Source organism: Pempheris klunzingeri, chromosome 2, assembly GCF_042242105.1.
Source record: "Pempheris klunzingeri isolate RE-2024b chromosome 2, fPemKlu1.hap1, whole genome shotgun sequence".
NCBI classification, from domain to species: domain Eukaryota; kingdom Metazoa; phylum Chordata; class Actinopteri; order Acropomatiformes; family Pempheridae; genus Pempheris; species Pempheris klunzingeri.
The window spans coordinates 21,219,348-21,246,062 of NC_092013.1; the positions used below are offsets into that span (position 1 = coordinate 21,219,348).

The 26,715-nt window shown below is 41.8% G+C and overlaps 3 protein-coding genes across 4 annotated transcripts; 1 reads left to right on the forward strand and 2 right to left on the reverse strand.

Moving 5' to 3' along the window:
* Window positions 1-2,740: 2,740 nt before the first annotated feature.
* On the reverse strand, window positions 2,741-14,448 carry pank4 (pantothenate kinase 4 (inactive)). Of its 2 annotated transcripts, XM_070848169.1 has the most exons (19): window positions 14,325-14,448; window positions 13,776-13,858; window positions 13,293-13,501; window positions 12,432-12,615; window positions 11,656-11,748; window positions 11,390-11,543; window positions 10,123-10,304; window positions 9,839-9,920; window positions 9,544-9,644; window positions 8,254-8,409; window positions 7,700-7,812; window positions 7,238-7,325; window positions 6,804-6,955; window positions 6,101-6,156; window positions 5,897-5,946; window positions 5,498-5,602; window positions 5,312-5,412; window positions 5,090-5,158; window positions 2,741-4,513 (listed from the first exon to the last, which is right to left on the reverse strand). In XM_070848169.1, exons 1-19 carry the CDS (start codon window positions 14,446-14,448, stop codon window positions 4,264-4,266), a joined length of 2,352 nt encoding a protein of 783 aa, XP_070704270.1. In that variant the 3' UTR covers window positions 2,741-4,263. The 2 variants fall into 2 exon arrangements, with proteins under 2 accessions (XP_070704270.1, XP_070704279.1); XM_070848178.1 differs by lacking the exon at window positions 2,741-4,513 and having other exon boundaries at window positions 5,364-5,412.
* Window positions 14,449-16,272: 1,824 nt separating this feature from the next.
* On the reverse strand, window positions 16,273-16,930 carry LOC139211683 (transcription factor HES-5-like). The gene is made up of 2 exons (XM_070842012.1): window positions 16,808-16,930; window positions 16,273-16,695 (listed from the first exon to the last, which is right to left on the reverse strand). The coding sequence occupies exons 1-2, from the start codon at window positions 16,928-16,930 to the stop codon at window positions 16,273-16,275; spliced, it is 546 nt and encodes a 181-aa protein (XP_070698113.1).
* Window positions 16,931-20,237: 3,307 nt separating this feature from the next.
* LOC139211693 (transcription factor HES-5-like) lies at window positions 20,238-20,895 on the forward strand. Its single transcript, XM_070842024.1, has 2 exons — window positions 20,238-20,360; window positions 20,473-20,895. The coding sequence occupies exons 1-2, from the start codon at window positions 20,238-20,240 to the stop codon at window positions 20,893-20,895; spliced, it is 546 nt and encodes a 181-aa protein (XP_070698125.1).
* Window positions 20,896-26,715: the final 5,820 nt, after the last annotated feature.

A 26,715-nucleotide genomic window follows, 5' to 3' on the forward strand; every position in this document is an offset into this window, starting at 1 on the left:
AAATCTACACTAAGAGCCTGTTGTGTGCCCACAGATTTAACGCTGTGCATTTGCGGAGTGAAATCACTTGAGGGAGCTGGTTGACATTTAGAATCTTATTTTGTTTTGTTGTGCCCGCCCTGAGAAAAATTGCTTGTTAGCATTATTGAAACCAATGAACAAGCTTTATATTCATTTGGTTTGAGTGCAAACAATGCTGACAAGCCACTTAGCGAGTGTGACACAGAGGGGCCGAGTCTGCTGAAGGAAGATAACAGACTACAATTTAAAATGCCTTTATAAGTGTCTATTGAGTGCTCAAACATCTTCCACTGTAATGGGTCCAATATTGAGTAAATTCATGTGATCTGTGTATAAATCCTGCTCACTGAGGGTTTATTTGAATATTTTCCGGACATATAATGCGCTTCATTATTTATATTGTGTTTACTGGGCAAAGAAGTTCTAAGGAGGCTCGTTTGCACACTGATCCTACGTTGCGATTTCCACATATTGCTTCATGCTCGCAGGCAAATTTGAGCAAGACATCAGCAGCTCTGTGAGGTACGAGGTGGCATTTGAATGGGACCCCTGTAGCTCCCGTGTGCCTCCCGGGAGACTGAAAAAGGCTTTTTCAGAGCTCTAGACGGGAGCCAGTGTCAGTGACACACATGCTGGAATCAAAACCTGTTTTTTTGGGGGGGGTTTTTGTCATTGTTCTCACAGGTGTGGATGTGCCGAGCGTGAGCAGTAGCGGCAGGTGATCCATGAAGTCTTCGCCGGAAATACACATGGGTGAAATAGATCAGTGGGTCCCATCCAGGGGTGCTTATGCAGGTGTAAGGGGTTCAGAAACCTTGTTAGGTAGCTCAACTGATTAAAAGTAAATCTATATGAAAATTAGCCAAAAGAAAATGAAAGTATTTTATGTTTTTTGGAAATGTGAGGATATGTTGTTTTTCCTTTGAATTATTTCAATAATTTTAATTCAATTTAATAATTTTGAGATTTGTTTGTGTGGAGGTGTCACTTGGGTAACTGTGTTGGGATTTCCCACTATATGCACTATTTACATAAACCCAACAATCAGTCGATTAATGGAGAAAATAACCAGCAGCAGATTAACCCATGATGAGACTGACTATTAGCTTTAGGTCGATACAACAGTTCAAAAGCAGCTCCACCTGGACTAACTAACTACAACAGTAAATCCTGCTTTAACATTACTGCATGAGTAATAATCTAATCATATATAACAGTAGAACAGTCACAGGAGACGTTTTCTGCAGTGAGTAATTTTACTTTTTAATACTTTAAAGTGCATTTTCCTGGTTACACTTTCTTAATCTGAATTCAGTGGAGGACTTGTACTTGTAACAGAGTATTTTTACAGCGTGGTACGAGTACTTTTACTTAAGTAAATGATCTGAATACTTTCTCCACCACTGCCCGAATCAGCTAGAACATCTAAACACAACCTGCTGAGACTGAGAGTGCATGAAAACTATTGAAATCAACGGGAAAGTAGAACTAGTTTGCTAAAATTGATGGATGCATGGTTGAAACATGCAGCTAGTGGCAGCGGCATGAATACAGACTTAACCAAACCTATACAGAAAAACGAGTCCAGCATTGCTGCGTCTTGTAAAAGTAGAGTAAATCATTTGCAAATAGCGTTTGACTAAAGACGCCGAGATCTGTGGGGAAAAGCTACTACAAACTGTTCAGGACACAGAAGAGGAGCTCACTGTATTTATATGTATCCAAAAAGAGCTGATACACAAAGTACCGTATTGTGCGTTTAAGGTCACATGACCGATCAAATTGATGTTATTGTTACTCAGAATCCACAAGAGGTTCACCTAGTGTGTTGAATTCAAAGCACGTCTTTTGAAATCCTTGTTTACTGTAACTACAGTAATGAGTGTTGTGCAACGTTAAGAGTCAATGCTGCCCTGTTTTCTCAGGGACTGTGGTATCAGTGTGTTAGGAGCCTTGCCTGTAATTAGAAAGTTATACAGTGAAGCTGCAGAAACAGGTCTAGTGAAACCGGAACGCTGTGCCTGGTCACGTGCTTGGTGCATTCAGAGGGGAATTAACATGAAGCTCACATGCAGCACCTGAGAGCTCTGGTTCACCTGCAAAACGTCACCGGAAGAGATGAAAAACAGTCGTAAGAGTTTCGTGTTTTTTGCGTCAGTGTGGGTGTCATGCTCCTGTGTAAGAGGGGTGGGGGGGGGCCCATTGGCTCATAGTCAGTCCACGGGTTTGCTGATGCTGGAGGGAAACACTGCTGCCCACATTGGATATTATAAAGTCAGAAAAAAGGCACAGACCAACACCAGGGCAGACTTTCCATACTGTGTACACAGATGTCAAATTTGCAAGGCCGTCTTGCAGAACTGGTGTGTGTGTGTGAGTGTGTTTTAGTAGTCAGAGAGATGAGTGAGAGGAAAAGCATGAGGACCCCCTGCTGGGCGTCCTCATGCATTATCTACCCACAGCCCCCCAGCAGGCATCAAGCACCACATACCAGGGTGTTGAGCCTTTACACCGCCGGGGGCAGCTCGGTTTTTTAAAATGGGGCAACTTTCAGCTCTCCGTGTTCCTCTACATGGCTGCCATCTCCGCTGACACACGAGACACACACACGAGACACACACACACGAGACACACACACACGAGACACACACACACGAGACACACACACACACACACACACACACACACACACACACACACACACACGCGGGATAAAATAAAGGTTTTTACCATTTAATTAAAATTGATTGTCTGGAGAATGATACACAAAATTGTGCTTGGTGTACTTAACTGAAGTGATGCAAATGAATCTTAGATACACACACTCTCACACACTCTCACACACACACACACACACACACACACACTAGTATATCACATGTATGTACAAATGACAAATACAATATTGCAATGTGAGTCCACATGTCAAACAACTGTAACTTATTGGGAAATATTTCCACACCAAGGCAAAGCTTTTCGAATCAGATCCAGCCTTGAATTGAGACATTTACGAGGTCACTGGTACAGTCAGCCACATCTCAATCACACAGTGCTTGATGTTTGTTACGACTAGGTGCTGCAGTATTATTGCCTTTAAACGTTTGCATTTTTCATTTAGCGATGGATTACAGCTTGTATTTGTACATGCTAGTTAATTACAGTGAATCTGTGGAGTCATGCCACGGCCAGCTCAGTGACAAGAAGTTCAAAGAGATGCTTTGATCGGAGACAGTTCGAATGTTTAACCTGAACAATGTGGTGTTAATTTTGACACCAAACTCCTTGGGCAAGATTTGAGGAAATCATAAAAACCTACGTCACAGTGGAACGCTGCCACCTTGTGGAGGGACACGACCAAATCTCTTTGTGATAAAGTGCTGCTTCTCCCACTGATCAAATATTTTCCCTGATGCCACTTTAATGGCTACACAAGTGACAGTGACAATGATTCATTTCTTAATCTCAATTCATTCACCGGCAGTAATAAAGAAACAGGAGATCCGTGAATTCTTCCTAGTCTATTGGTGTGAGATTGCTGGGAAACAAAAGCCGATATTTGTGTTGTATCGTAGCCTTCAACAGGAATTAAAAGTCATCTAAGTGAATGATGCTTTTATCACATCAGCCTCAAGGCACATTAAATACACTTCATGTAAAAAAAAAAAAAAAAGTGTTACTGCTGAAAGCTGTAATTACACCCGCGGCTCTCTCCCGCTGCCATGCCAGCCCTGTTCCCTTATGGGTGCTCACTGTTGTGTGTTGACAGCGTGTCAATGACTGCTGCAAATGTTTTAAAGTAAACTTTTGTTTTTCATGTCATTCCTCCACAAGCTCGAGATCTCATCTGTCATAACAGTCACTTTAGTTTAAGTTTACTGAACACAGCCACTGATGACTTCACATGAAAACAAGCTCAGACGGTGAATGAGATCAATAGGCAGTAATGACGGGAACAGACTCGGTGATTGTACAGGATATTGGACAGAGACCTGCGAGGAAGCGATGTAAATCATGTTCATAAAACCGGCACTAAAATCAATAAAGTTTTAAAATGAAATGTAAAACCTCCCTGTTAATGATCACTTTGAAAACCTGCCTACATTTCTTACAATCAGCTTTGCAATCAGTCATTCACTTAGTGGCAGTGTACGATCATCATCCTTACATTCAGGGCTCCAGCTAATCCGATCTGGTTGCGTGACTTTGGCGTTCTGTCCTGCCCAAAGGCGAGCTCGGTCGGGCTCACGAGGGCGTCAGCGCTGCAGAGTGCTGGCTGGGTTTCTCGGCCGGTACCTCGTACTTGAAGACCACGCTGAACAGCTTTCCTCCCAGTCGGTCGGCGAGCCACGAGTTCTTGATGACGGCCATCTTGAGGCTCTCGCAGCTGAGCATGGCGTAGTAGTTGGTGTGAATGGCTCGGCCCATTCCCTCGATGATCACCAGGTCGGTTTGTCGCTCCCGCACCACCATTGCCAGCACTTTGTCTAGACGACTGGGGAATGGCAGAGGCACACGTAGAGCATGTTAATGTTTTTGCTGCAGTAATTATAGTAATAAATTACTATAAACCATCCATCTGTTATACATATCGTTTGTCCTTAGAAGGACACAGGGGGGGCTGCTGGAGCCAACCCCACATGGTGGTGGTGGTGTACGTACTGGACTGGTCGCCAGTCAATCACAGGGCAGACACATAGAGACCATTCATGCCGATATTCACGCCTATGGACAATTTAGAGTCACCGATCAGCCTAACCTGCATGACTTTGGACTGTGGGAGGAAGCTGAAGTACCCAGAGAAAAGTGAACATGCTAACTCCATGTGAACATGCTAACTCCAAACAGAAAAGCCCCAGCTGCCCAGCGGGTTCGGACGCCAACGTTCTGGCTGTGAGGCGGCAGTAACAAGCAACCCCCTGATGACATCAGTCCACTTAAAACATCATCTGTGTTGCTTTCCTGCTTTGTAAAGTCCCCTTCAGCACCAGCGTATATTATGCATCTGTTCACACAGGTGGAATAGTACTCCCTTTAACAATGTCAAATGTAAAACTGTCAAATAACCAACCTGAGATCCAGGCAGGGTGAACTGGAACCACTCTGGACCAACATCAGCCTGTCCTCCCTCAGACCCGCCCTACACGACAAACAGACCGCAAGAGCTTTTGAAGCTGCTTTAAAAAGATTTTTAGGTGTGTAATAATGACATCAGGGTTAGAAAATCCTTTTAGAAATGAGTCAGGAAAGAAAAGAGAATGATATGTGGAAAAAAAGCAGTCATTTGACCCACTGAATCACTGGATCCATAGCGGCGATTTTTTCAGTCAATATTTGCAGCTCACCGTTCGTTACATCATTCAAAGCTGGACCAGAGTTGCTGGCCAACACAACCTGAGGCCAGATGGGTAGAAGAGCTGGATTAACATTGTATTGTATAAATTATTGTTTGAAATGATGTTGATCTAGACGTCCTTACCTCCGTTCCTCGAGAGAGAAGCTCTCTGACAAAAGGCATCACCCCTAGAATGATGTCTACTCCACTATTATCTACGAAAAACAAGGCACACTTATGAGGAGGACCCTGCAAGAGAAAACCAGGATGGATTGTATTCAAGCGCTTATCATCGAGAGCACACAACACAGAAACGCTATCGTAGCTATGTGAAATTATGACTAATGAGCACTAAAGCCATTATCTCTTTGTGCTTAATCAAAACATTGTTGTGCCTGGTGCTGACAGTGTCTGAGGTGTGTCGTCTGTGCCGTTTGTTCTCACGGCACAGTCGAGCATGTTTAATGACGCCTCTAATCTCCACCAATAATTATACAACGAATAACTTGGCGTTGAAATTTAAAAGCAGAGAAAGAGCCTGACCTTTAGTCTCTCAAGCCATTGGTCATAGGAGTCGACGAGCCATGGCCGCTCTGAGAAGAAAGAAACAAACAAATTAAAAATGTATTCAAAGATGTGAGAACAATCGAGTGGGCCTGATGCCTTTCAGTGTACCAAATGGTTCATATTAAAGTTAAATGGTAAAAAAGTTTTAAAAAGAAATAAAGAAGAGAAATACTCGGATACCTTCCAACTGTCGTTTAGCCTCCTCAAACCCAAACTCCGGATCAGATTCAAGGACACTGACATGACATCAAAACAAAATATACAGAAGTGTGATCAGTGCCAAAGTAAGACAACCATTTGGATCACAGTATAAAAAAAAAAACTTTCCAAACTTTGAGATTCAAACTATAATGTTTGAATTTACCAACCGCTGCAGCCCAGCCTGCAGATAATAAGGAGCCGTCTCCTCTCAAATCAACCTTTATCAGTTATTGTCAGAAAGAGACAGGCACTTCTGGCCTGGAATAGCAGATCATAAATGACCTTTTGGCAGACAAATGACGAAACTATTGACAGACTTACTCAAAGCTTTTAACGGCTCCCTTTGAAAGAATTTAAATTTACAGTCTTTGTTAGGATGCATGGTAAGCAGCTCTTTGGTGCTTTAATAGATTTTCTTTTTTTTAATTCTGTTTACTCTCAATCCATGCTGCCAACTGTTTGCAGTCTGGCTAATCCTGGGTAGCTAATTTATCAAAACAATGCAATATTGCCAAACACACAACGAAAGAGCAGTGAAAAACTCCCCGTTCAAGGCTGCAGCAGTGTGAAACTACTACATTGTATGCTACCGGAGCGTCTGGAGCTACTCCCAATCAGGCAGAACAGAGCGACCAATCAAGCGGGCTGCTCACAGGATGTAAAAGCCATTAACTCCACTCACTCCGACACGGCCTTGGCTCCCCAGTCGAAGACATTCCCAGCCAAGACTCCCCTGACCAGGGCAAACTGTCTCTCCTCCCAGCTCAGCTCCTCCAGGGACTTCACCGCCTTCTGGTAGTACTTGAGAGCCATGTCATTCTCCTTCTGTTTTATCTACAAGAGAACATAGATGTGATACAGCTAGTTTGAACAGAATAAAGGAGTGTTAATGTTGTTAAAAAAAAAACTTGCAGAAAAGACGTTGCAGGCTAATATATTGCATAAATTCTAGCCTTAACTCATGAGGTGGAAATACATTGTCTGAGTGACACCATGAGACTGTACATTAAATTGTAAGAAGTAGACAAATCAGCTCAGTGAGGGCCAAACCAGCTGTGTAGCACATGAAAGGAACACAAGAAGAAAACAGAGTAGATTGATAGATTTCACTCAGACCTTAGAGTAGGGATCAGGAAAGTTGAACTCGTTTAAACAGTGTTCCCTCGTGTCTAACAGACTTCTGACAGTGAGGGATCCATAAGCACTAGGTAAGAAGAGAAGCACTCTACATTAGCCAGAGAGAAAAACATACACACAGCGGGGCTGAGGCGGTTCATGCATCGTACTCTTCACCGGTATTTACAGTGTTTGGTGGCTTCAATAGCTTATATGTTCATCATTCTCATAATACAGACACATACTTATGCACCCGCACCCGACTCCTAAAAACTGAAACAATAAACAGATTTAACATCAAGATTTCGCCTTTTCATTGACAAAGCACATTTACAGCAGGTATGAAGACATGAAACTAATGCAGGCGTTGAAGAAGAGACTTGAGGTCTAGTCTACTAAAAGAAACGTCTGGGTAAAACAGATAGGCCTTTGCATGCACAAAACAACAACAAGGGTCCTTACAAAGGCTGCTGGCGGAGGGTCTGAAGCTTGTGTCTGTATTTCTGGCGGAACTTCTCGGCTCGCTCGGATGCCTCTGGCATGTCAGGCTGACTCGCTACGGCTCTCTTAACCACCTGCTCCCGGAAAAACAACAGTCATCAGCCACGTTCAAGCTGATCTGTAAAGACCAAACATAACATCCACTTCTGGACGTACTACCACAGATAACTGTCTGAACATAAATGACGCAACATGAAATAGTGTCATTCTTTTTTTTTCTAGTGCAAACACATTATAGCTTACCATGAGCTGTCTAAAATCCCATTGTAAATGTGAAATTTTGATAGGAGAACAACATCAAGGACCTTCCCTCTCTGTTCACCATTTTGTTAATTTGTTTTACAATCACGCAGGCACAAATCCATAGGAGGAGGCAGAGATTAAAGTTTGTCCACCCACCACAACTGAGCTTCAGAGTCACAGTTTAAAGCTTGATCAATAACTTGTGAAACTGGTCTGTATGTGTTACTCTCGGACTCTGCTAGTGTATTCCAAAAGATAAACTGCCGTGGTACCCCGTCTAGGGCCTCTTCGAAGCAGTAGAGCCAGTATTCCCTGGCCAGAGCGTCCTCTGTGAGGTCCATGGTGTCGGGGATGTAAGATGAAGCGTCTTGCAGCAGAGGCAGATTCACCAGCTGCCTCTCCAGACGGTCCATCTCCAGCATGTCAAACTAGACACGACACAAACAGAGAGAAGACACGTGCTGTCTGCCTTGTCTTTGAAACTCGGACTGCTCAGTTCGCCTTCCAGCTGCTTAAATGTCAAAGCCACCTATCACTCTTGGAAACTTTTATTTTAAGATGTGTTTCACAATGTTTCACTCGTGTTAGCGTTCTGTCTTTATTGAGATAAAAAAAAAGAAAGCAGAGAAGATGTAGTTAGGAAGAAAAAGGGAAGATTCTAGCAAGATTTAATCCTAAAAGCCAGTAGAAGCCGGTAGATTCATTAATTGTGGGACACGATCAATAGTCCATTACGTGAAGTCAATTGTTATTAAATAACTGTATCTGTAGAAGGTTTCTAGAGTGGTAAGTCACCAAAGAGGAGCTAATATTTCATTTTCAGTTGTGCATCACACTGCCAGTTTGCACAAATGAAAGCTGGGGGGGGGAAAGCAGGAATTTAAGTGGTGGGAATGGATTCCAGGAGAGCTGATGCTAACGGATGTTAACAGCTCCTGATGCGCTACAGAGGCCTGCAAGCTCAAAGTATCACACAGAGGAATCAAAATGCAAATGCACATCAAACGGTGTTATTTTCCATCTTCATACTAGATGATTTGACCAAAACAGGATTTAGTGAGGGACAGTGGTAAGATCTTCAGCAAAATCAATGCTAAGCTGAAAAAGCTCTCTCTTGTCCTTGCCGAAGTGAACAAAGTGAATGCCTGACATGACTAAATAGTAGAGTGGAGTGTTTATAGCTAGAGAACAAGGCACTGTGAGCAGGAGCCACACGTCAACAAACCAGGGCACACAATGAAGCAGACGGAGGTACTTACGGGAAACTGAAGGAGAGTTAGGTGGACAGAGGAATGTGTGGAGAGGAAATGAAAAAAAAAGATCAATGGATGTCTTTACATGTGATTCAGAACAAGGGGTGATGGCGTTTCCTTAAAAGAGACCAGAACTTAAAAAAAAAGGGAAATGAGGCTCAAATTTGACAGGAGAGGGTGGGTGACATAAAAACCAGTAAAGCATCAGTAGAGTGAAATAGGTCACTGGGTTTGAGTGGCGCTCTGTGGAACGTAACCCAGTTGCAGGCCTTCATATCTGATCGCTCTTGGCTTCCTCTGCAGACTCACCGTTCCACTGCGTGCACGTTGCATCGGATTCATATCTGGAGAGACGCTCATCAGGCCTGAGCTCCCCGCATAGTTCTCACCCCAGCTGTACTGGTTTGGATCTAGAGGAGTAGAAGATGCAGCTATGATACATTTTTGGTACAATATATGTCTGTTATTGCTTTTTTTTATATATATATATATATATATATATATATATATATATACACATATATATATATATATATATATATACAGTAACCCTGTTGACATCAAAGTGAGGACAATAAAGTGCATTTGTGGGTTTTCCCCTTACTGTCTTCTTCTGCTCCTTTAAGAAACGCTCCAATGGCCCCGAGATAACCTTCATGTCTAAGGAACAAGGCCTGAACTTCACCCTACAACAATAAAACAAAAGGAGGAAAGAACATGAAAATCGGGGTTGTAGGTGAAACACTGTCGAGCTCAGCTGATAACAAACCAAGTTCAGGACTAAACTGACACATATCAGAGAGAATAGTCAACAACAAATAACCAGGGACTCCCACAGAGCACCCGACACTTTGTATTCACTGTAGTGTCTGCAGACACGGGCCTTGCCTTGGTGAAGAAGTTGATGCTGTAGGTGATGGTGTGCATGGTGACAGGGTGTCCTCTAATGAAGAACCCTCCAAAATACACTCTGGACAGGTTGTGGAGCTTGGCATACAGACAGGCCAGCTGCCCGATGTCATTGCTGATCATGTGGAGTAAGCTCTTGGCCATGTCTTCTTTAGAGAACTCTACAATTCAAAGCAGAGGTGTATAAACATACATGTAGACGTACACAATACTTATATGTGTGTGTGTGTGTGTGTGTGTGTATAAACATGATGTACCCACATCACAAAACTGAAACGCTGCCCTAAGACCGACAACTGAATATTTAAGAGCTTCTTCGGTATTCAAATTAGGAAGCTTCTTACCAACTTGCTTCTGTTCAAGTATAACAAAATAATATGAGCATTGGGACAACAATTTCATATGAATATCAAAATCCATATTTTCAAACTGAAACTGTAGAAACTGCTCGATAATTGCTCAACGGCAGCAGATGGACAGTAACAGGATTTGCTTCGATGAGCCGGCAGAAGCTGTGAATTTCTGTTGAGTGTTGCCATCTCTACATTTCTTAACAGTTACAAGTACAGCACACAAGAGAACTGGGTGAGAGGACATCAGTTCACTTCAACACAAGTTTGGCATTTAAGACATTAACCCTGCCTTACGATGATGAAGACATGTCGCAACTGAAATACGCATTGGTCTGTGTGACAGCCTTTTAATCTCTTTTACATTTAAAGCTAAACTCCATCCTTTCACTGCTGAGCGTGTGGCCTGTAGTCAGCCTGCAGTCAGCTTGGATTCACAGAGAGTCCCAATAGCGGTGTGTAATGACTCAAGTGGAGGTGGCGAATTTTTCCATGTGTTGGGTAAACTACAGTGTCAGTGTTTGCAGTATCCTGAGCAGATGGATGGACAGCAGAGAAGTGGACTGTACCTGTAAGACATGGTTTTTGTGGAGATGATACTTTCATCATAGCGTCACCATTGAAATACATTTTACAAACCATGAATCCAAACTGACCCTCGAAGCAAGCACATGAGGAAGTGACAAACTCTTCACAGTCGACAGAAGGTGAGTGTTTGATCCTCAAAAGATGAGTGCGGTACAACTTTTGGTGTATTTTTCAGTCCAGTCAATTGAATGAACTGCACATACGGAGTACAAAATATAAAGTGTGTCCTTACAGTGTCTTATTACACTAACCTTGACATATACATATACTATCTGGGCAGCCAACAGATTAATGTGCCCATGGGTCACCTTTGTCAGCGGTAGCAGACTTTCCAAAACTGCTCGCAATAAGATCTCCAGTCAAGCCCAAAGACCCGTAAGATCCTCCATAGATATCTTTGACAAGCATGTCGACACTTGTGTGCTGCCCTTTTGAAGCCAATTGTAGCAACTCGTCGAATCTCTGAAGAGAAGAGAAAAGGGTCAAGTTTACAGGGCGTACGATGAGAAAGTATCGCACAGAGAAGTCACCTTTAATGGCTGACAGGAAAAGTAGACCCCGTTATTTGGGATACCTTTGTTTTGGTGAGCAGGGCTCCAAGGCCCCAGAACGTCCCTCCGCCTATTGAGCTTCCTCCTATTCGCTCAAATTTGTCCTCTGATTCTACCTGTTGAAGGGGGAAGAGAATGGGATATTGCCTTTTGTGTGAATCAAACACACAAACATAAAGAAACCACTTGCAGAAAAACCTAAACCATTTCATTTAAAAAGGTATATGGTACAAACATATCTGCGCTGAGTCATTTTGGTATCAGAAACTACCACTTCAAAGGTAAACATTGCCTTTGTCAGTTCAACCTCTAGTTTCAAAATATATATTCATATGTTCCTATAGAATAGGGTTGGATGCTGAACTCGGCACTTTTAAGAGAGGACCCACCGTGTTTTGTCTGTAGTACAGAGTGCCGATTCATGCTAAATCAATCAGTGCCAAATTTTGGTTCCTGAGAGCGAATGTGGGTGAGAGAGCAGGTTAGGCTGCAGCTTGTTCAAGTCTGATTCAGTCAGCAATGGCAGGTCGGCTACAAGGAGGGGTTTTATTTTGTAGCGTGTCTCAATTAACTATTTGAATATGATGCAAAATAGAAATAAGGAAGCGAACCAACACATTCAGGGGCTGAAACCAGATAAAGATTTGTGATTTTGCTTCATAAATTAAATAAATTATCATAAATAATTTTCTGACACTGGACTAATCAATCTATCAATCTGTATCAGCTACACTTCAAGCTGTCTAACAGGGAAACCTACTTTCCTTTACCACCGGCAAAAGTTTGATTCAGTTCTTACCTTGACTATGGACACCCCAGAGCCAATGTTTACGAGCAGGTACGGGAAGATGTCCGGCTGAGTCGTCTGAAAGCGGAACTCTGAATCAGCATGCTTGGCGTACACGAAAGCCTCGTGTGGTATGTTCCTCAGCACAAAGTTACAGCCTTTGATGAGGCACGTCATCTCGTCCTCTTTGTCCACTCTGCCACAATGCAACACACAAAGAGTCCACTAGCTTCAATCACCCTCCGCCAAATGTAAAACATAGTAAGTCATTCAGCATAATGAACTACCTCCTTTTTATAACATTACAAGACATTTACATTTCTCTAAACAGAGGAGCTGGTCTGCAGCCATGTGTGTTTAGAGCCAAGCAGACAGGTTTTGATTTGAAATGGATTTCAGATTACCTCCTCTTTCTCTGAGTTACTGACTTACTTGACTAACATTTCAGTCCAAAGCCGACATACATATGCGTCTTAATGCTGATGCCACATGGATGCAGAAAATAAAACGTCAACCATCGTGTGAGTGCTCTGCAGCTTTCACATGATGTTTGGTTAGCCGGCACTCTGCAAGCCAGTGAACAATAGATATTAAAAAAAGAATAGCCTTCATAAGGTCTCCTAAAAAAAAAAAAAATGAAGCGTACGTCCTCTGATTCACCCTGATTCAGAGGTAGAGGGCAGGATATTGCTTTGTGTGTGACTCACAGTAAAGACAGAGGACCATTTCAACTTAGTCATCTGGAAAATGCCAGAAATTTGCTTTCCGTTTTTGTTTGTACTGGCAGTATCTACAGTGCAGTGCGGCCTTGTACAGTACACAAAAGATAAAGACTTTTATTTGGCTATGTTTACAGATGGTTTGCATACTCACTTGAGTCCAAGCTTCCTCTCAATGAGCTCTTTGAACTTGTGTGCCCCCCCACCTGTGGCTTTGATAACTTTGGTTTCCGTGTTAACCAGGTGGTCTTTGATGAAGTCCAAGCACGTTTCAATGTAAGCATTCTCAAACTTGATGAAGTGCAGGCGTGCAGTGACCTCTTCCTGTACAGATATTTCATAGAGCTTGTCACTGGCAGCCTCCTGGGACACAGATGGGAGGGAAGCACAGAGGAGGAGGAAGGGTAAATACTTCATTACTTCCAGCTATTGACATTGCCTCTGCTAGAGTGGAACAAAGCTGCGTGTTTTCAGCGAAAATCTAGCTGTTAAGTTAGCATATGTTAGCTTCTGTGTTATCTGTAGTGGTATTTGGGCATTCAGAAAATACAAGCTAGAGGGAGATAAGCTTTCCCCTGTGCATGCAGTCTGTGTGCAAGTCTTTACTCAAACTGGTGCAGCTAAACACAATAATTACCTTTGTTGAGTGGTCGAAAGATCGGACTTTGGCCACTTTGTGTTGTACAGTTGAATAGTAGGCGAGCTTAGTGAGAGACCCACCTGTTAAAGCAAAAACAGCGCTGATAATGTCCGATAAGAAACACGACAGACAGCAGAAGATAAACAAGAGACTAAATCTATTAAAGCTCCAGAATTGACCTGTGAAACTGCAGCATTAGCGGCACTGACACAGCAAACCCTTCACACAGGCTAGCTAGCGGCTAACTAACATCTCCGCTGCTGTACTTGTTAAAGTTGCCCAGGTTGTTTGGCACACATCCGCTTTATCACATAAACATAATCCTGGAATCTCGTCAGACGTCTATCTTCGCGGTAAAACAGTGTTGCTGTGAAACAAATTAAGATTAGACAGACATTTAAGCAGCTACCGTTAGCTTAGACTTATTTACTTTTACTTAAACTCATGTGTTGTCAATGTCAGGCTGCGGTGTAGCTGCTCTGCAAACATGGAGACTGGCGCAAAAGTGGCAGAAGAAAAAAAGAAAACTTGTATATTCCCAGGTACCTATGTCTATTGCGAACCGCTTTGCGTTCTCCAAATTGCGGAATATTTCGTCTGGCGGCAGAGTAATGCTTTTATCCATGGTATGACTGCTTGTGCTGCTGTCAAGTCGGACACATTCCGCCATGGTCGACAAAGGTTTGACGCAACGTGGGTGTCGTGCGTGCGTGCCCCCTCACCGTCGTCCAATCAGCGTGCACGTACAGTGTGAGACGTGCGCGTCATCCTGTGAACAGTTAAACAGAGTAAACACTCAACTTTTTTACAACATGTGCACTCAGTTACCAGTTTATTAGGCGCACCTAGATAAAAACTAATGCAGTCTGATGCAACAGCCCTGCAATAGAGTCTCCATTCATGAAAAGTGTTACAATGTTCAGCTTTTTCACAGAGGGCTTTACATTTAACTGTATGGTCGTATGGGGTGATGCAGTTTCTGGTGCAGGAAAACTGTATTGCATTATGTAGAGATGGATGCGTGTCACTTCCCTCACTGATATAGGGGACAAAATGGTATTAACATCTGCCAGTGTAACACAATAACCTACAGTTCACTTGATCCTCCTGAATGACCATACTGTTGAAACTACACCTCTCTAAAACAACAACAAAAACTGAACTTTATTACCTACATGAAGGTTTTTTATTGCTCATCTGTTGTGTTAGATTACATTACTTCAGCTAGGTGTACCTATTAAAACTGTAAACTGAGAAATGTTCACAAAATGACTTTTGATTATTGAATGTTAACTTGTTTACTTGTAAACATCAGGTTAATCCGAACAAACGCATGTTGTGGAGCCTCACTTTGTTCAAATCCACAAAACTGTGTTTTTAAAGTATAATGGAGATCCCAAAGTTTCCATGCATGTTGTGTATTTCTGTGTGTGTATGAGTGTGTGATAAACAGAGACAGCGTGGATGGAATAAGATATTTTTACCAAGCTTTAAAGCTATTAAAGGGGAAACAAAGGAGAAAAACCGTGTGGAAATGGGTCACTTGTATTTTACAGCTACCTTAGGTATTGCAGGCAGCCATTCCCACATGTTGACCTATGCTCAAAGATCATACATAAGAGAACATACATACAGTAAAATAACCACTAGAGGGTAGTGCTCAACCATAATAGAAACATTAGATGCCTGAAGGCACTGAAAGACTCTGAACTAAAAACTGATGGATGGAGAGAATATTATCAACCATACAAAGTAATGCATTCTAGTACAATGGCCATTTTCTGCATGACCACTGCATTTAGTCAAGGTTGTTCACTGTCGATTTCTGTCAGTTTAAAGAATGAAATGATGCAGCTCAAGATTCAGTTGATGTTTTTTATTCAAAAAGAATGAATGGATCACATCACAGAGGCACGAGTGGCGATGATACATCACAGCAGAAACTTGTAGTCCACGATATTGTACTCAAATAGAGTAAATTGTGAGAAAATAACTCTCAGATATACATTTATACTGCTGACACAGCAGGACACATTGATGATAGAACAGATGCCTTCAAGATCCAATATGGATCAATGATATTTTACAAAGTAAAAAGTCAATCAAGTACATAAAAGAAGAAAAAATGCTACCAGAAAGTAGCTGCAATGGAACCTTTCCTGTCACTGCATCAATCTTGATACAAGATTTACAAGACAAGTGACAAGTGTGATAATGTTGGCCAAAGTACAATGGCCAATTTTTGATTATATTGATAAATCAATAAAATAATAAATGCTATTCATTGAATACAAACTTCTGTTACTCAATATTCTCACAAAGATTTCATTTTCTTTGAAAACATTTTCCCTAAAGTAAAGGAAATATCAGCCCAATATGACCTCATGATGAGTTAAAACAACTCCATTACATATCAGAAAAATATGTCTGATTATGACGTTTGACCAATGTGGTCGTCTCAGTGTGTCTGCTGGTGTCTCCAGTCTGTAGGTGTCTACCACGGCCTCCAGGGGGCGCTGGTGACTGGACTCTTGTCTTTAGTGATGCTGGTGTGGACTGAGGAGCTCAGAGGAGAGAAATCAGCCTCTCTCAGGTTCTTATCAGAGGAAGACTGCAGCGTGTTCAAGTGGTTCAGCAGTCTTCTCTGGGACTGTGTCTTCACGTCCTCCTTGGACAGGAAGTGTTCCACCTCTTGGACACACCTGGAGTAGCCCCGATCAACAGCTGCTGAGTCCACAGCTTGGTGCTGCTGCTGCAGTCGTCTCAGGAAGCAAACTGTCATCTCCAGGATGTCTGCTTTCTCCAGCTTGGAGTCTGGCTGCTGTTTGAGGAACTCTGGTCCCAGGAGAGACTTGAGCTGCTCGATGCTGCTGTTGATTCGCTCTCTGCGTAACTTCTCCACCAGAGGCTTTCTGATCTGCAGGAAGAAGAACAAAGTCATTAATAAACTCATCCTGGAGTATAGAGTTAGAATAAAACAGACGACATCTGATGAAGGGTGTTTAAATCTTGTTGAATCTGGAGTTTACCTTGTGGGTCAGAGTGAGAAGCTCCTGAGAATTGGTCATTGCTGCAGTGATTGTAGGAGTCATGGCTGGATGTCTGTGCTGTAGAGGTCTCTGTAGAGAGAATCTGATCTCTGCTGGCTTCATCCCTCCTATTTATAGTCCCACATCTCCATATGAATGTGTGGGTCTTGGTCTGGCTGGAGTTTCTCACAGTTTGTAGCCAATCAGAGAGCTTGTTGAGATAATAAGAAATGCCACACACTAAAAGCTCTTATTGCCCAGCGGACAATGGTTAGATGTGGGGGGAACAGGTGGAGGACTGGGGGGGTGATGGAGAGAGATCCACAGAGCTCTGTGTGAATCTGGGAAAGTGGTGACCCTGACAATGACTGACTGAGCACACGCTCATCATCCCATCACACACGTGGGAGACTGACTGAGAGATTGTCCTCAACATAAAGAAATAACAAAAACGAAAATGAACATTATTACATTTGTGCTTTTAAGTTGAGTGTCAGCATTTGATAATTTGACTGTGAAAGTCATCTCTAATTAGTTAATTAATAATTAAGATAACTTATTGCATAATTATGAGCAGGTACCACAAACACACAAACACAACCTTGCAGCTTGTATCCATAATGAATTGTGATTAAATATTACAAGTTTAGTTCATACACTGGGATGAGATGGTGACTAAGTAAAACAGCAAAGTCGAGCTCATTCAGCTGACAGTCCAGATGAAACAGATGTGCCTTCTGTCTTGTAACAAGTTGTCGCAGCGAGTGAAGAGTTGGTCAGGGTTTCCCACACTGAATCCTGGGAGTCAATGCACCACAAAGGGTTTGAATGCTTTACTGCCTACTATTGGCGCCCTGCCTGAGCAAAGGGACCGAACCTAACAGCCCGAACCATCTGGAGGAAAACAACAGCAGTGGATGAAGTGTCCAAAAGTGAAGAGGGCTTCAAATGGAAAGTTGTTTACAGGTAATTGGTTCATCGTTAAAGGAATACCATATTGTCTTTTTTTTTTTTCTTTCGAAAATGAAGTCCAACAGAAATGTCTTTGCTCTGTTTTGTCGGTTGGTTAACATCAGTCAGTTTATTCAGAGTTTTCTCCAAAGACATGTAATTTGGACAACTGTACGTATGTTAAAACATGAAGCAACACAAAAGCCAATATAACCCTGGTTGTAAGAGGCGACGTTGCCTTGGCAGGTTGGCATCCACCAATAGAATAAATAAAAAGGCTCAGATTGAAGTGATGAGCTGATGAACAGAGGGGAAATGAAGTTGGCAAAGGCTGGAGAGTTGGGACCAGAGGGACACAGGCAGTGAAATAAAAAAGGGGATAAGGAGAGAAGAAGAGAAGTGTGCCAACTCCCCTTTGAGAGTAGTCAGGTGCTGGTGGGGATGAGGATGCTAATCACGCTGAACTGTGACTCTGCCTCTCACGGCTTTCCCACACTCTGCCCATTGACTGGGCTCCCACTCAACAATAGACTTGTGCCTTGTTAAATGCTAATTCACCCCCACACAGACAGCCCCCGGCTCTCCCCCGGGGGTGATGTTTGTTGTTTAGACACTCTCTTCAATTAGGAGACGAGAGAAAGAGAAATACACCCAAATATGGTGGTTTTCAAACAGCAAACAATATTTGAGTGCAGAATTTATACTTAGCTTTATACTGAGCTTTGATTTAGGTATTTTTGTCAGCACGTTACTTTGACCTATTTAGTATTAAAAATCAGTATAATAACATTTAACACATAATTTATAACACATTATAATGTAGAGCTGTAAGCAGATGTTGGGACGTTGTGCCGTTTATCAATTTACAGTATGTCAAATATCATTTTTCCTATGAGGGCTCATGTTATATAAATCCAATTGCATTTTACTATATTTTATAGTATTTATTATATTCACCTCATATACCAGCCTTCCAGAGTTATAACAAATACACCGATAAGCACATGCTATATATCAGCAATATCTATGGTTTATAGAACATTTTTATACGGCTTATAAATGCTAAATAACATGAGCAAAAATAAGGCGTTATGTTTTGTATTTTCTTTACCTAAAAGGACACGGTAATGTATTTTTGGTTTGAAACATGTTTGAAAAATTAAACGATAATGATAAGAATGAAGAGGGGTTGCTGAATCATACTGAAGTACTGTACATTAAATAAAATAATTTGACGCCTCAAAATTCTATTGAACTTCAAACAAACAACAGACCTCTCATTTTTACATTTCCACAGATGTAGCCAAGATATGAACATAAGAAATATCATCTAAATATACATATTGTCAGGTTCAGTGAGTAAAAAGTGTAAACATTTAAAATGCAGTAGTAAAGAATCACCCCCCCACACACACAGACGTCTTTGTCTGGTCTGCCTCTATTGTCCCACTGGGGCTCTGTGAGTGGGTTTTCCTTGCTTTCCCACACTCTGTCCATTCACTGCCTCTCAAGAACAAAAGAAGTGTGTCTGGTTGCACATCACATTAATTATGGAGTCAGTTTACAAGTTTTGTCCCACTGCCTCTGAATGGGAATTCCTGTCATCAAGACTCGTCACTACCAGGCTTTTGTAAAATGTCTGTGAGGAATGCAGACATGCGAAGGATTAATGAGCATTCAAAAGCTCTTTCCCCCCTCTTTTACATTCAAATTCCTCCTCTGCATTCCTCGCTGTTTATTTTGACAGGAATCATAGAAAGGGAGTCTACTCCCGAAGTGATCAGGAGCTGGTGCAAAGAGGCTATGAATTTGGCATTAAAGGGTATTTGTAATAGCTGCAAGCAAACTTCATTTACAACATGATCAAACCATCTTCATCCAGCTCTTCATAAGAATATGCATGTTTGAAAACTAGTTTGAAAAAGTTTCACTGCATCCAGGATAGTATTACAATGTTATAGTAATACTTTGATATGACTACCACCTGCAGAGTCAGCAGCATTACCACATCAGTTAAAACAGAAGCCAAGCGGGCAAGAGTTAAACTGTTTGCATTGAATAGCGTTTCACATGTTTGATAAGTTTGCTTTGTATAAAACAGAAATAAATGCATGTTTAGTATCAGAAAAATGAAAATATAACATGCTTTTATTCTCAATCTCCCACGTGTGTGATGGGATGATGAGCGTGTGCTCAGTCAGAGTCATTGATCTCAGCATCAGGCAGCAGATCTGCTCTCTCTACAGGGTCACCACTTTCCCAGATTCACACAGAGCTCTGTGAGTCTCTCTCCTTCACCCCCCAGTCCTCCACCTGCTCCCCTGAGATTTAACCATTGTCCCTCGGGCAATAACAGCATTCACGGTGCTGCATCCCTTATTGTATTCCTGAGCTCTCTGATTGGCTGAGACTGTGAGAAACTCCAGCCAGACCAAGACCCACACATTCATATGGAGATGTGGGACTATAAATAGGAGGGATGAAGCCAGTAGAGATCAGATTCTCTCTACAGAGACCTCTACAGCACAGACATCCAGCCATGACTCCTACAATCACTGCAGCAATGACCAATTCTCAGGAGCTTCTCACTCTGACCCACAAGGTAAACTCCAGATTCAACAAGATTTAAACACCCTTCATCAGATGTCGTCTGTTTTATTCTAACTCTATACTCCAGGATGAGTTTATTAATGAATTTGTTCTTCTTTCTGCAGATTAGAAAGCCTCTGGTGGAGAAGTTACGTAGAGAGCGAATCAACAGCAGCATCGAGCAGCTCAAGTCTCTCCTGGGTCCAGAGTTCCTCAAACAGCAGCCAGACTCCAAGCTGGAGAAAGCAGACATCCTGGAGATGACAGTTTGCCTCCTGAGACGACTGCAGCAGCAGCACCAAGCTGTGGACTCAGCAGCTGTTGATCAGGGCTACTCCAGGTGTGTCCAAGAGGTGGAACACTTCCTGTCCAAGGAGGACGTGAAGACACAGTCCCAGAGAAGACTGCTGAACCACTTCAACATGCTGCAGTCTTCCTCTGATAAGAACCTGAGAGAGGCTGATTTCTCTCCTCTGAGCTCCTCAGTCCACACCAGCATCACTAAAGACAAGAGTCCAGTCACCAGCGCCCCCTGGAGGCCGTGGTAGACATCTAATGGCTTGTACAAAAGTGGCGTTCAGCAATTAAATGTTGAACAAGCGATTGTACATGTGCCCCTGGACTCATAACTGGACTCTAGTCTCTGGTTTGAAGCGTTGCTGCGTATGTTACTGTAACTTTTCACTTTTACTGCCTTTTGTAAAGGTCAGATTCTGTGTTTCTGTGATATTTGCAGACAAATTTGAATACTTTTATATTTCAAAAGTACTTATTTCTGATTCTGGTGTTACTCTGTGAAGTAAACATAAACGTTCCCAAAGGGAATGCTTATATATTGTCATCGCTGACAATGATGTATGTACCTTTTCTCCATTTAGGAGACACGGTTAATCATGTTGTACATGTTTCAGATTTATATGTGATATTCACATGATATTCATGATATTCACACACTCTCTCGACTGAAATGTCCCTTATCTGCATTTTTAGCAGATGAGTTTTGTGTATGAAAAAAATCATCGATACAAATGTGCTGTTTTATAACTCTGTGAGCGAGAGCACGCATACCTTCAATGAAGGACTTGTTTGGAAAAAGTCTCAACATGAATGTATCTCTTCAAGCCAAGTGATGCGCAATAAAACAATCAGAAAAACAACAGAAACTTTGCTTTGTCTCACTTTTATCAGCTACCAATGTACATCACTGGACATAAAGTGCCAGATCTTCAGTTTACTTCAAAATCCACTCTAAAACAGCAGGATAACACGGTGAGCATGTATGAATAGCAGCCAAACTTCTCAGTAACATAACTTTTTGGTAAAAGTGGCCACTCCTCATGTGGTCAGAAAGGGATTAGAAGGTTTTGGTCTTTGTTACACACAGATTCCACATCACCAAAGAATGTCACAAACATATGATGGACAGTATGGCAGCTAAGGTAGACAGTCAGAGAGCTGCTGGTTCAAACCTGTGAGCTTCCAGCTCACCTCACATCTGCGATGTCTGTTATGCCAAATATGGTGTCACATAACAGACAAACCAACAGAAAGTGTCTGAGTATTGTGTTCATGCATGTGTTCAGCATAGATTCATTACATCTCTGTAAGTATCAGCGTGATGGTGTGATGGACACCCTTTTTCTAAAGGGTGCTGCCTCGTTTGGTGTTTTGACTGTGGTAGTGGAAAGATGTCTCCCATAGGTGTCGGCCTGTGATCTGGTGAAGGCCGATGTGTGTGATCCACATTATTTACATTCTCATCGTACCATTCAGTGAACCACATGTGGCCTTTATTAAAGCATCTGAATGTCTCTATACTCTTTAGTTCAGGTTTTTCCCTCTAGGTGTCTCCTGCCTGTGCACGTGTGCTGGTGGCAGACAGTTAGCAGAGGGTCTGTCATGGAGGAGGTAACGCTGCTGTTCACTGTGTTTAAAAAGCACTCGTTGAACTTGAACCACCATTTTTCTTTTTAACCCTTTCATGCATGTATTATGATAACCTCAGTCAGGATTTTTTTTTACTAAGTGTTTTTATTCATCTTTAGGTATAAAAAGCAACAACTTTTTTTTTTCCAACCCAAATTTTATGAAGATATATTTACATGTCCAGTAGTTGAAATATAGCCAGTGATGCATGATGTGCACTTCAGTGGACATGTGATTAATCCTTATTTCCTCCCAATATAAAATCAATACTTGGAAAATTTAGCAATTGCATGACTCCTTAGATGTTACTTGATGTCCCCATAGTTTTCTTACCTGCAAGGGTCTTTTTTTAACAGAAGATTTGAACAGAATAAAATGAGCAACTTGGTGTTTCTGGCTGTCTGTCGACCATCTTGGTTTCACTCTTTTTTTTCACTTGCAATGGCTTCCCACTGGGTAGCAGTGTATGAGATGAGGCTGTAGCATCCACTGTAGTGGCTGATGTGCAACTATGCCATCAAAACTCATGCATATACAAGGAAACATCTTTTGAATAGCTGTACACTGTAGTGACCTCTATGCATGAAAGGGTTAAAGTAATTATCACTAGAGTATAGGACTGTACTGATGCAGTTCTCAATTTCTTTACCTTTTTTCCCCTCACATTTTTTTCAAATAGCATAACATCAAGCCTTTTGATAGCACTGTATTGCACAAAATTGACTTAAATGAGGTGACATGAAAAGACTTGCATCTCTTTCATATTTATTTTCTTGAAATCTGAAGAAGTACCGAAACAAATGTCAATCCACTTTGGATGAGTAAAAACAAAAACGGTGAATAAAGCACAATATGCATACATGGCATACACAAAACAATAACAAGTCCCTTTTCAGAAAAAAAGGTGGGTGTTTAAGAATATGACATTATACCTTGAAACAAGGCAGTAAGACACGGTATGCAAACTATAATCCCACAATATAAATCTTTACAATATTTCCACAAGGACAAAAGGTTGATATTGCTCTGTTTAGGTTAGAATTGCAAGCAGATTTTGCTGCACTTCTTCAATAAAACACTTTTAAGATGAAATGAAATCATCTAAAACATTGTGGTCCTAAATATTACAATATCAGCAACTAATTCCTGCATAGTTACAGTAAGAGACGGGATTTGTCTTCTGCTGTCTGGTTAGAACAAAAGAATACAACCAGCAGAGTTATAAATCCCACAAATAGCAGCATAACATGTTTTAACAATTCAGCCACTGACTCTTCTTCTCAGTCAGTCTTCTCCTTTGCCTCTGAGTCCGGTCTTCATCCTTTTGGCTACCGCTGAAGCCAAAATGAAACCGGCTCACATGAGGGCTCTGTAGACTACAATCTGTGCGTCACAAACTGCATTCGTTTTAGTGCAGCTTCACTGAGTCCATTCCTCCTCGCCATTAAAAGCACAGCGGGGCCAAGTCTTCCTCTGCATCAGGAAACAGGCGTAAGATGTCCCTCGAATATTTTGAGTAGCCGTTGTGTGACAGCAGGGCTTTTCTCAGGGTGATGAAGGACTTTGTTTTCTCCAGGATGTCCGCCACGGGGATCCCATTCTGCAGGTGTTCTCCGATCAGAGCCTTCAGCTTCTCCACTCCTGTGCAGCATTTCCTCTCCAACATGTGGAGTTTGCACCTGAGAGGGAAAAAAAGTCATGGCTTTTATTCATATTTTGTTTGTTTAGTAACAAGAAATGAACAAGAGAAGCAACTAGAGCAGAAATAGAAGAGTAAATTTAAAGAAACGAAGCTTTGGCTTACCTAAAGAGCTGCTCCTTCACGGTGTCCTGAAGAGCGAGGTCTGCGTAGAGAGCCATTTCTCCTTGTGGTTTGCTTCTTGTGGTTCTGCTGTTGCCTCAAAGGTTCAAGAGGACGTCTCTGTTGACGGTCCGCGTCTCTGCCCTGCATTTATGACGCTCATCCTGCATAAAATTCTGCTATTCAGCCAATCAGGAGGCTCAGAGCTCGGGACAATAGGGTGAATTTAATGCCTGTCACAGAGAACAGGTGGGACGCTTTATCTGTATGCCATACATCAGCGAGGTCAGTGGGAAAACGTTTTTCCTCAAGTGGACACGAGAACATTTTTCCTACTGAGGAAAGACTCCTTAGAGACACGAATCAAGGACTATGAAATGAAAATAAAGCTAAATGTTACACTGCACGTTAAACTAAACAACAGTGTAATGCCTCACTGGCATCAGCAGACACTCTCATGCAATGAAAATCAAATCATGGACAAAGTTTCTGTTTTGTACTGAAAAGAATTAAAAACACTGAACTGTACAACACTTTAGGAAATACTACCGCTATCCTTTTCTGTCTTTGATGAGATGAGTGGACTGTGCACTCTCTTCTTCAATGTTAATGTTTATTTACAACAAAACTTTTAATCATCTCTGTCATTAAAACATTCACTAAACCCCCCAGTAGTAGTGTTTTTATAATACTTGCAGACTAAATACTTCTTAAAAACAGAGCCAAAAGCCGTAATCATGTTCAAAAAGTTAGATTTTCGGCCTCTGTGTGCCTCTGCAGTGTGTCACAGCTGAACCAGATGGCTTGTCTGCGAAGTGGCTTCCTGCCTGAGAACAGTCCCGAGGCTTTGTGAGAGCAGACACACTTCTATTGTGCTGGCAGCTGAGCAGGCTGCATACAGGAGTGTGGGAAGCCGTGTGTCGCTGCTTTTCCAGCTCCAGAGAGAGAGAGGAGGGCGTGTGACCGGGGCACGTTCAGCCCGGCGCAGGGAGCCGTGGGAGCTCAGAGGAGGGGAGGTGGGGAAACCTGAGCCCCTTCATAGACAGACACTCGGGCAGATGGAGGGGAGATCAGCAGGGAGGGAGACACACCTGAACCTGATTATCAGCCTGCAGTCGTCTTGGCGTGCTGACGGAGGTCATGTAGAGAACTGTAAGAACTGCTTCTGATTCTGTTTGGAAAAAAAACTGGTCTCTGGCACAGATCATCACATCTGATCGACTTCAGTTTCACTGAACTTGATTGAGTTTTTCTTTTTTATTTATGGTTCTGTTAATTCACTGATGACTTCACGGGTTGTCTTGAACTCACTTGAACGCACCATCAAATGTAGTTTGTAGGAAGTCTGCAAGCTGCACAAAGATTTACAAACGCCCCCCCCAACACCCCATGATTAAGAGCCAGTGTGTGTGTGTGTGTGTGTGTGTGCGCGCGCGTGTGTGTGTCTGCAGTATGTGTGCATGCTAATGGCGGTTAAATGTTGCATGAAATTCCGCTGTGTTTTCGTAAATTACTTTTGAAAAAGTTGAGCAAATATAAATGTCATCAATCAAATTCAACACTCTTTGTCATTTAATTTTTCAGTGACCTCTCTCTCTTTCTCCATTTCTGTGGTGTAAAGAAAACAATGTACATGGATGACATTCATTGAGCTTTTTAATTGGAATTACAAATATTAGTAAGTTCACTTCTGTCGATGCTGAAATTGATTACAATAATTTCTATTATAGTCATTAGTAGTTATCATTTTTATTCTATATGCTATGTTTTAATGTGCATAAAAACAAAATCTTTGAAGGAGGTCAATAGTTACCTGCTTATCTTGTTCAATACTTTTATCCTTCAAAGTACTTGTGAAAGGGAGGGGTTGGGGCGGGGGGGGGGGGGGGGGGGGGGGGGGGGTATTATAATAAGACATGTATTGTCATGGGACTAATCAGTAAATGCAATCACACTGAGATGCAGGGTTTTAAAATGACCAAATGAGAGCAGAGCTGAGAAGGTCCAAAGTGAATTCTTTAAACATTATTAAAAGACGGTGGGAAAAAATAACATGAGAAGACAAAACTTTGATTTGACAGTGTTTTATTGACAATCAAGCTCCAACTAGAGGTGATGATGCATCACAACAACAACTTGTAGATTTCTACAAGACACACTGTACTCAGAGAGAGTAAAGGAAGAGCTGTCTTCATAAAAGACAAACGATTTACAGTATCTGAGCACACAGTGCTGAGCACACAGATCCAAACTGGATCAGAAGATTTGTGCTTACTGAACATAAAAAGTAACGAAATGAACCATGTAAACGTCACATTGTCACTGAAAAACTGTGACAATGTGACTTTAAACAAATCTTTTACAGTGAAAAGATAAACATATTATGACAACATGTCCATAAACAGGACAATTAAGTTTCTTCGACCAAAAAGATCGTTGTTAATAAACAAGTAACAAATGTCACCAGTGTATTATATTTTACTAAAATATACATTTTAGATTATAAAAGACAAACGATTTACAGTATCTGAGCACACAGTGCTCGCTGTCCTTTCATGTTAGTTTCACACTGGATCAAAACATTTGCACTTATTAGACAAAAATAGCCCAGTAAAAACTGACCTTACAACAGATCACATTG

Coding starts and splice junctions, on each gene's coding strand:
- LOC139211683 (XM_070842012.1), bottom strand. CDS start 16,930: ATGAAGCCAGCAGAGATCAGATTCTCTCTACAGAGACCTCTACAGCAC. Junction 16,696..16,807: donor TTCTCACTCTGACCCACAAG/GTAAACTCCAGA, acceptor TTCTTCCTGCAG/ATCAGAAAGCCTCTGGTGGA.
- pank4 (XM_070848169.1), bottom strand. CDS start 14,448: ATGGCGGAATGTGTCCGACTTGACAGCAGCACAAGCAGTCATACCATG. Junction 9,921..10,122: donor GCATCAACTTCTTCACCAAG/GCAAGGCCCGTG, acceptor TTATTGTTGTAG/GGTGAAGTTCAGGCCTTGTT. Junction 8,410..9,543: donor AACGTGCACGCAGTGGAACG/GTGAGTCTGCAG, acceptor TGTCGTGTCTAG/TTTGACATGCTGGAGATGGA.
- LOC139211693 (XM_070842024.1), top strand. CDS start 20,238: ATGAAGCCAGTAGAGATCAGATTCTCTCTACAGAGACCTCTACAGCAC. Junction 20,361..20,472: donor TTCTCACTCTGACCCACAAG/GTAAACTCCAGA, acceptor TTCTTTCTGCAG/ATTAGAAAGCCTCTGGTGGA.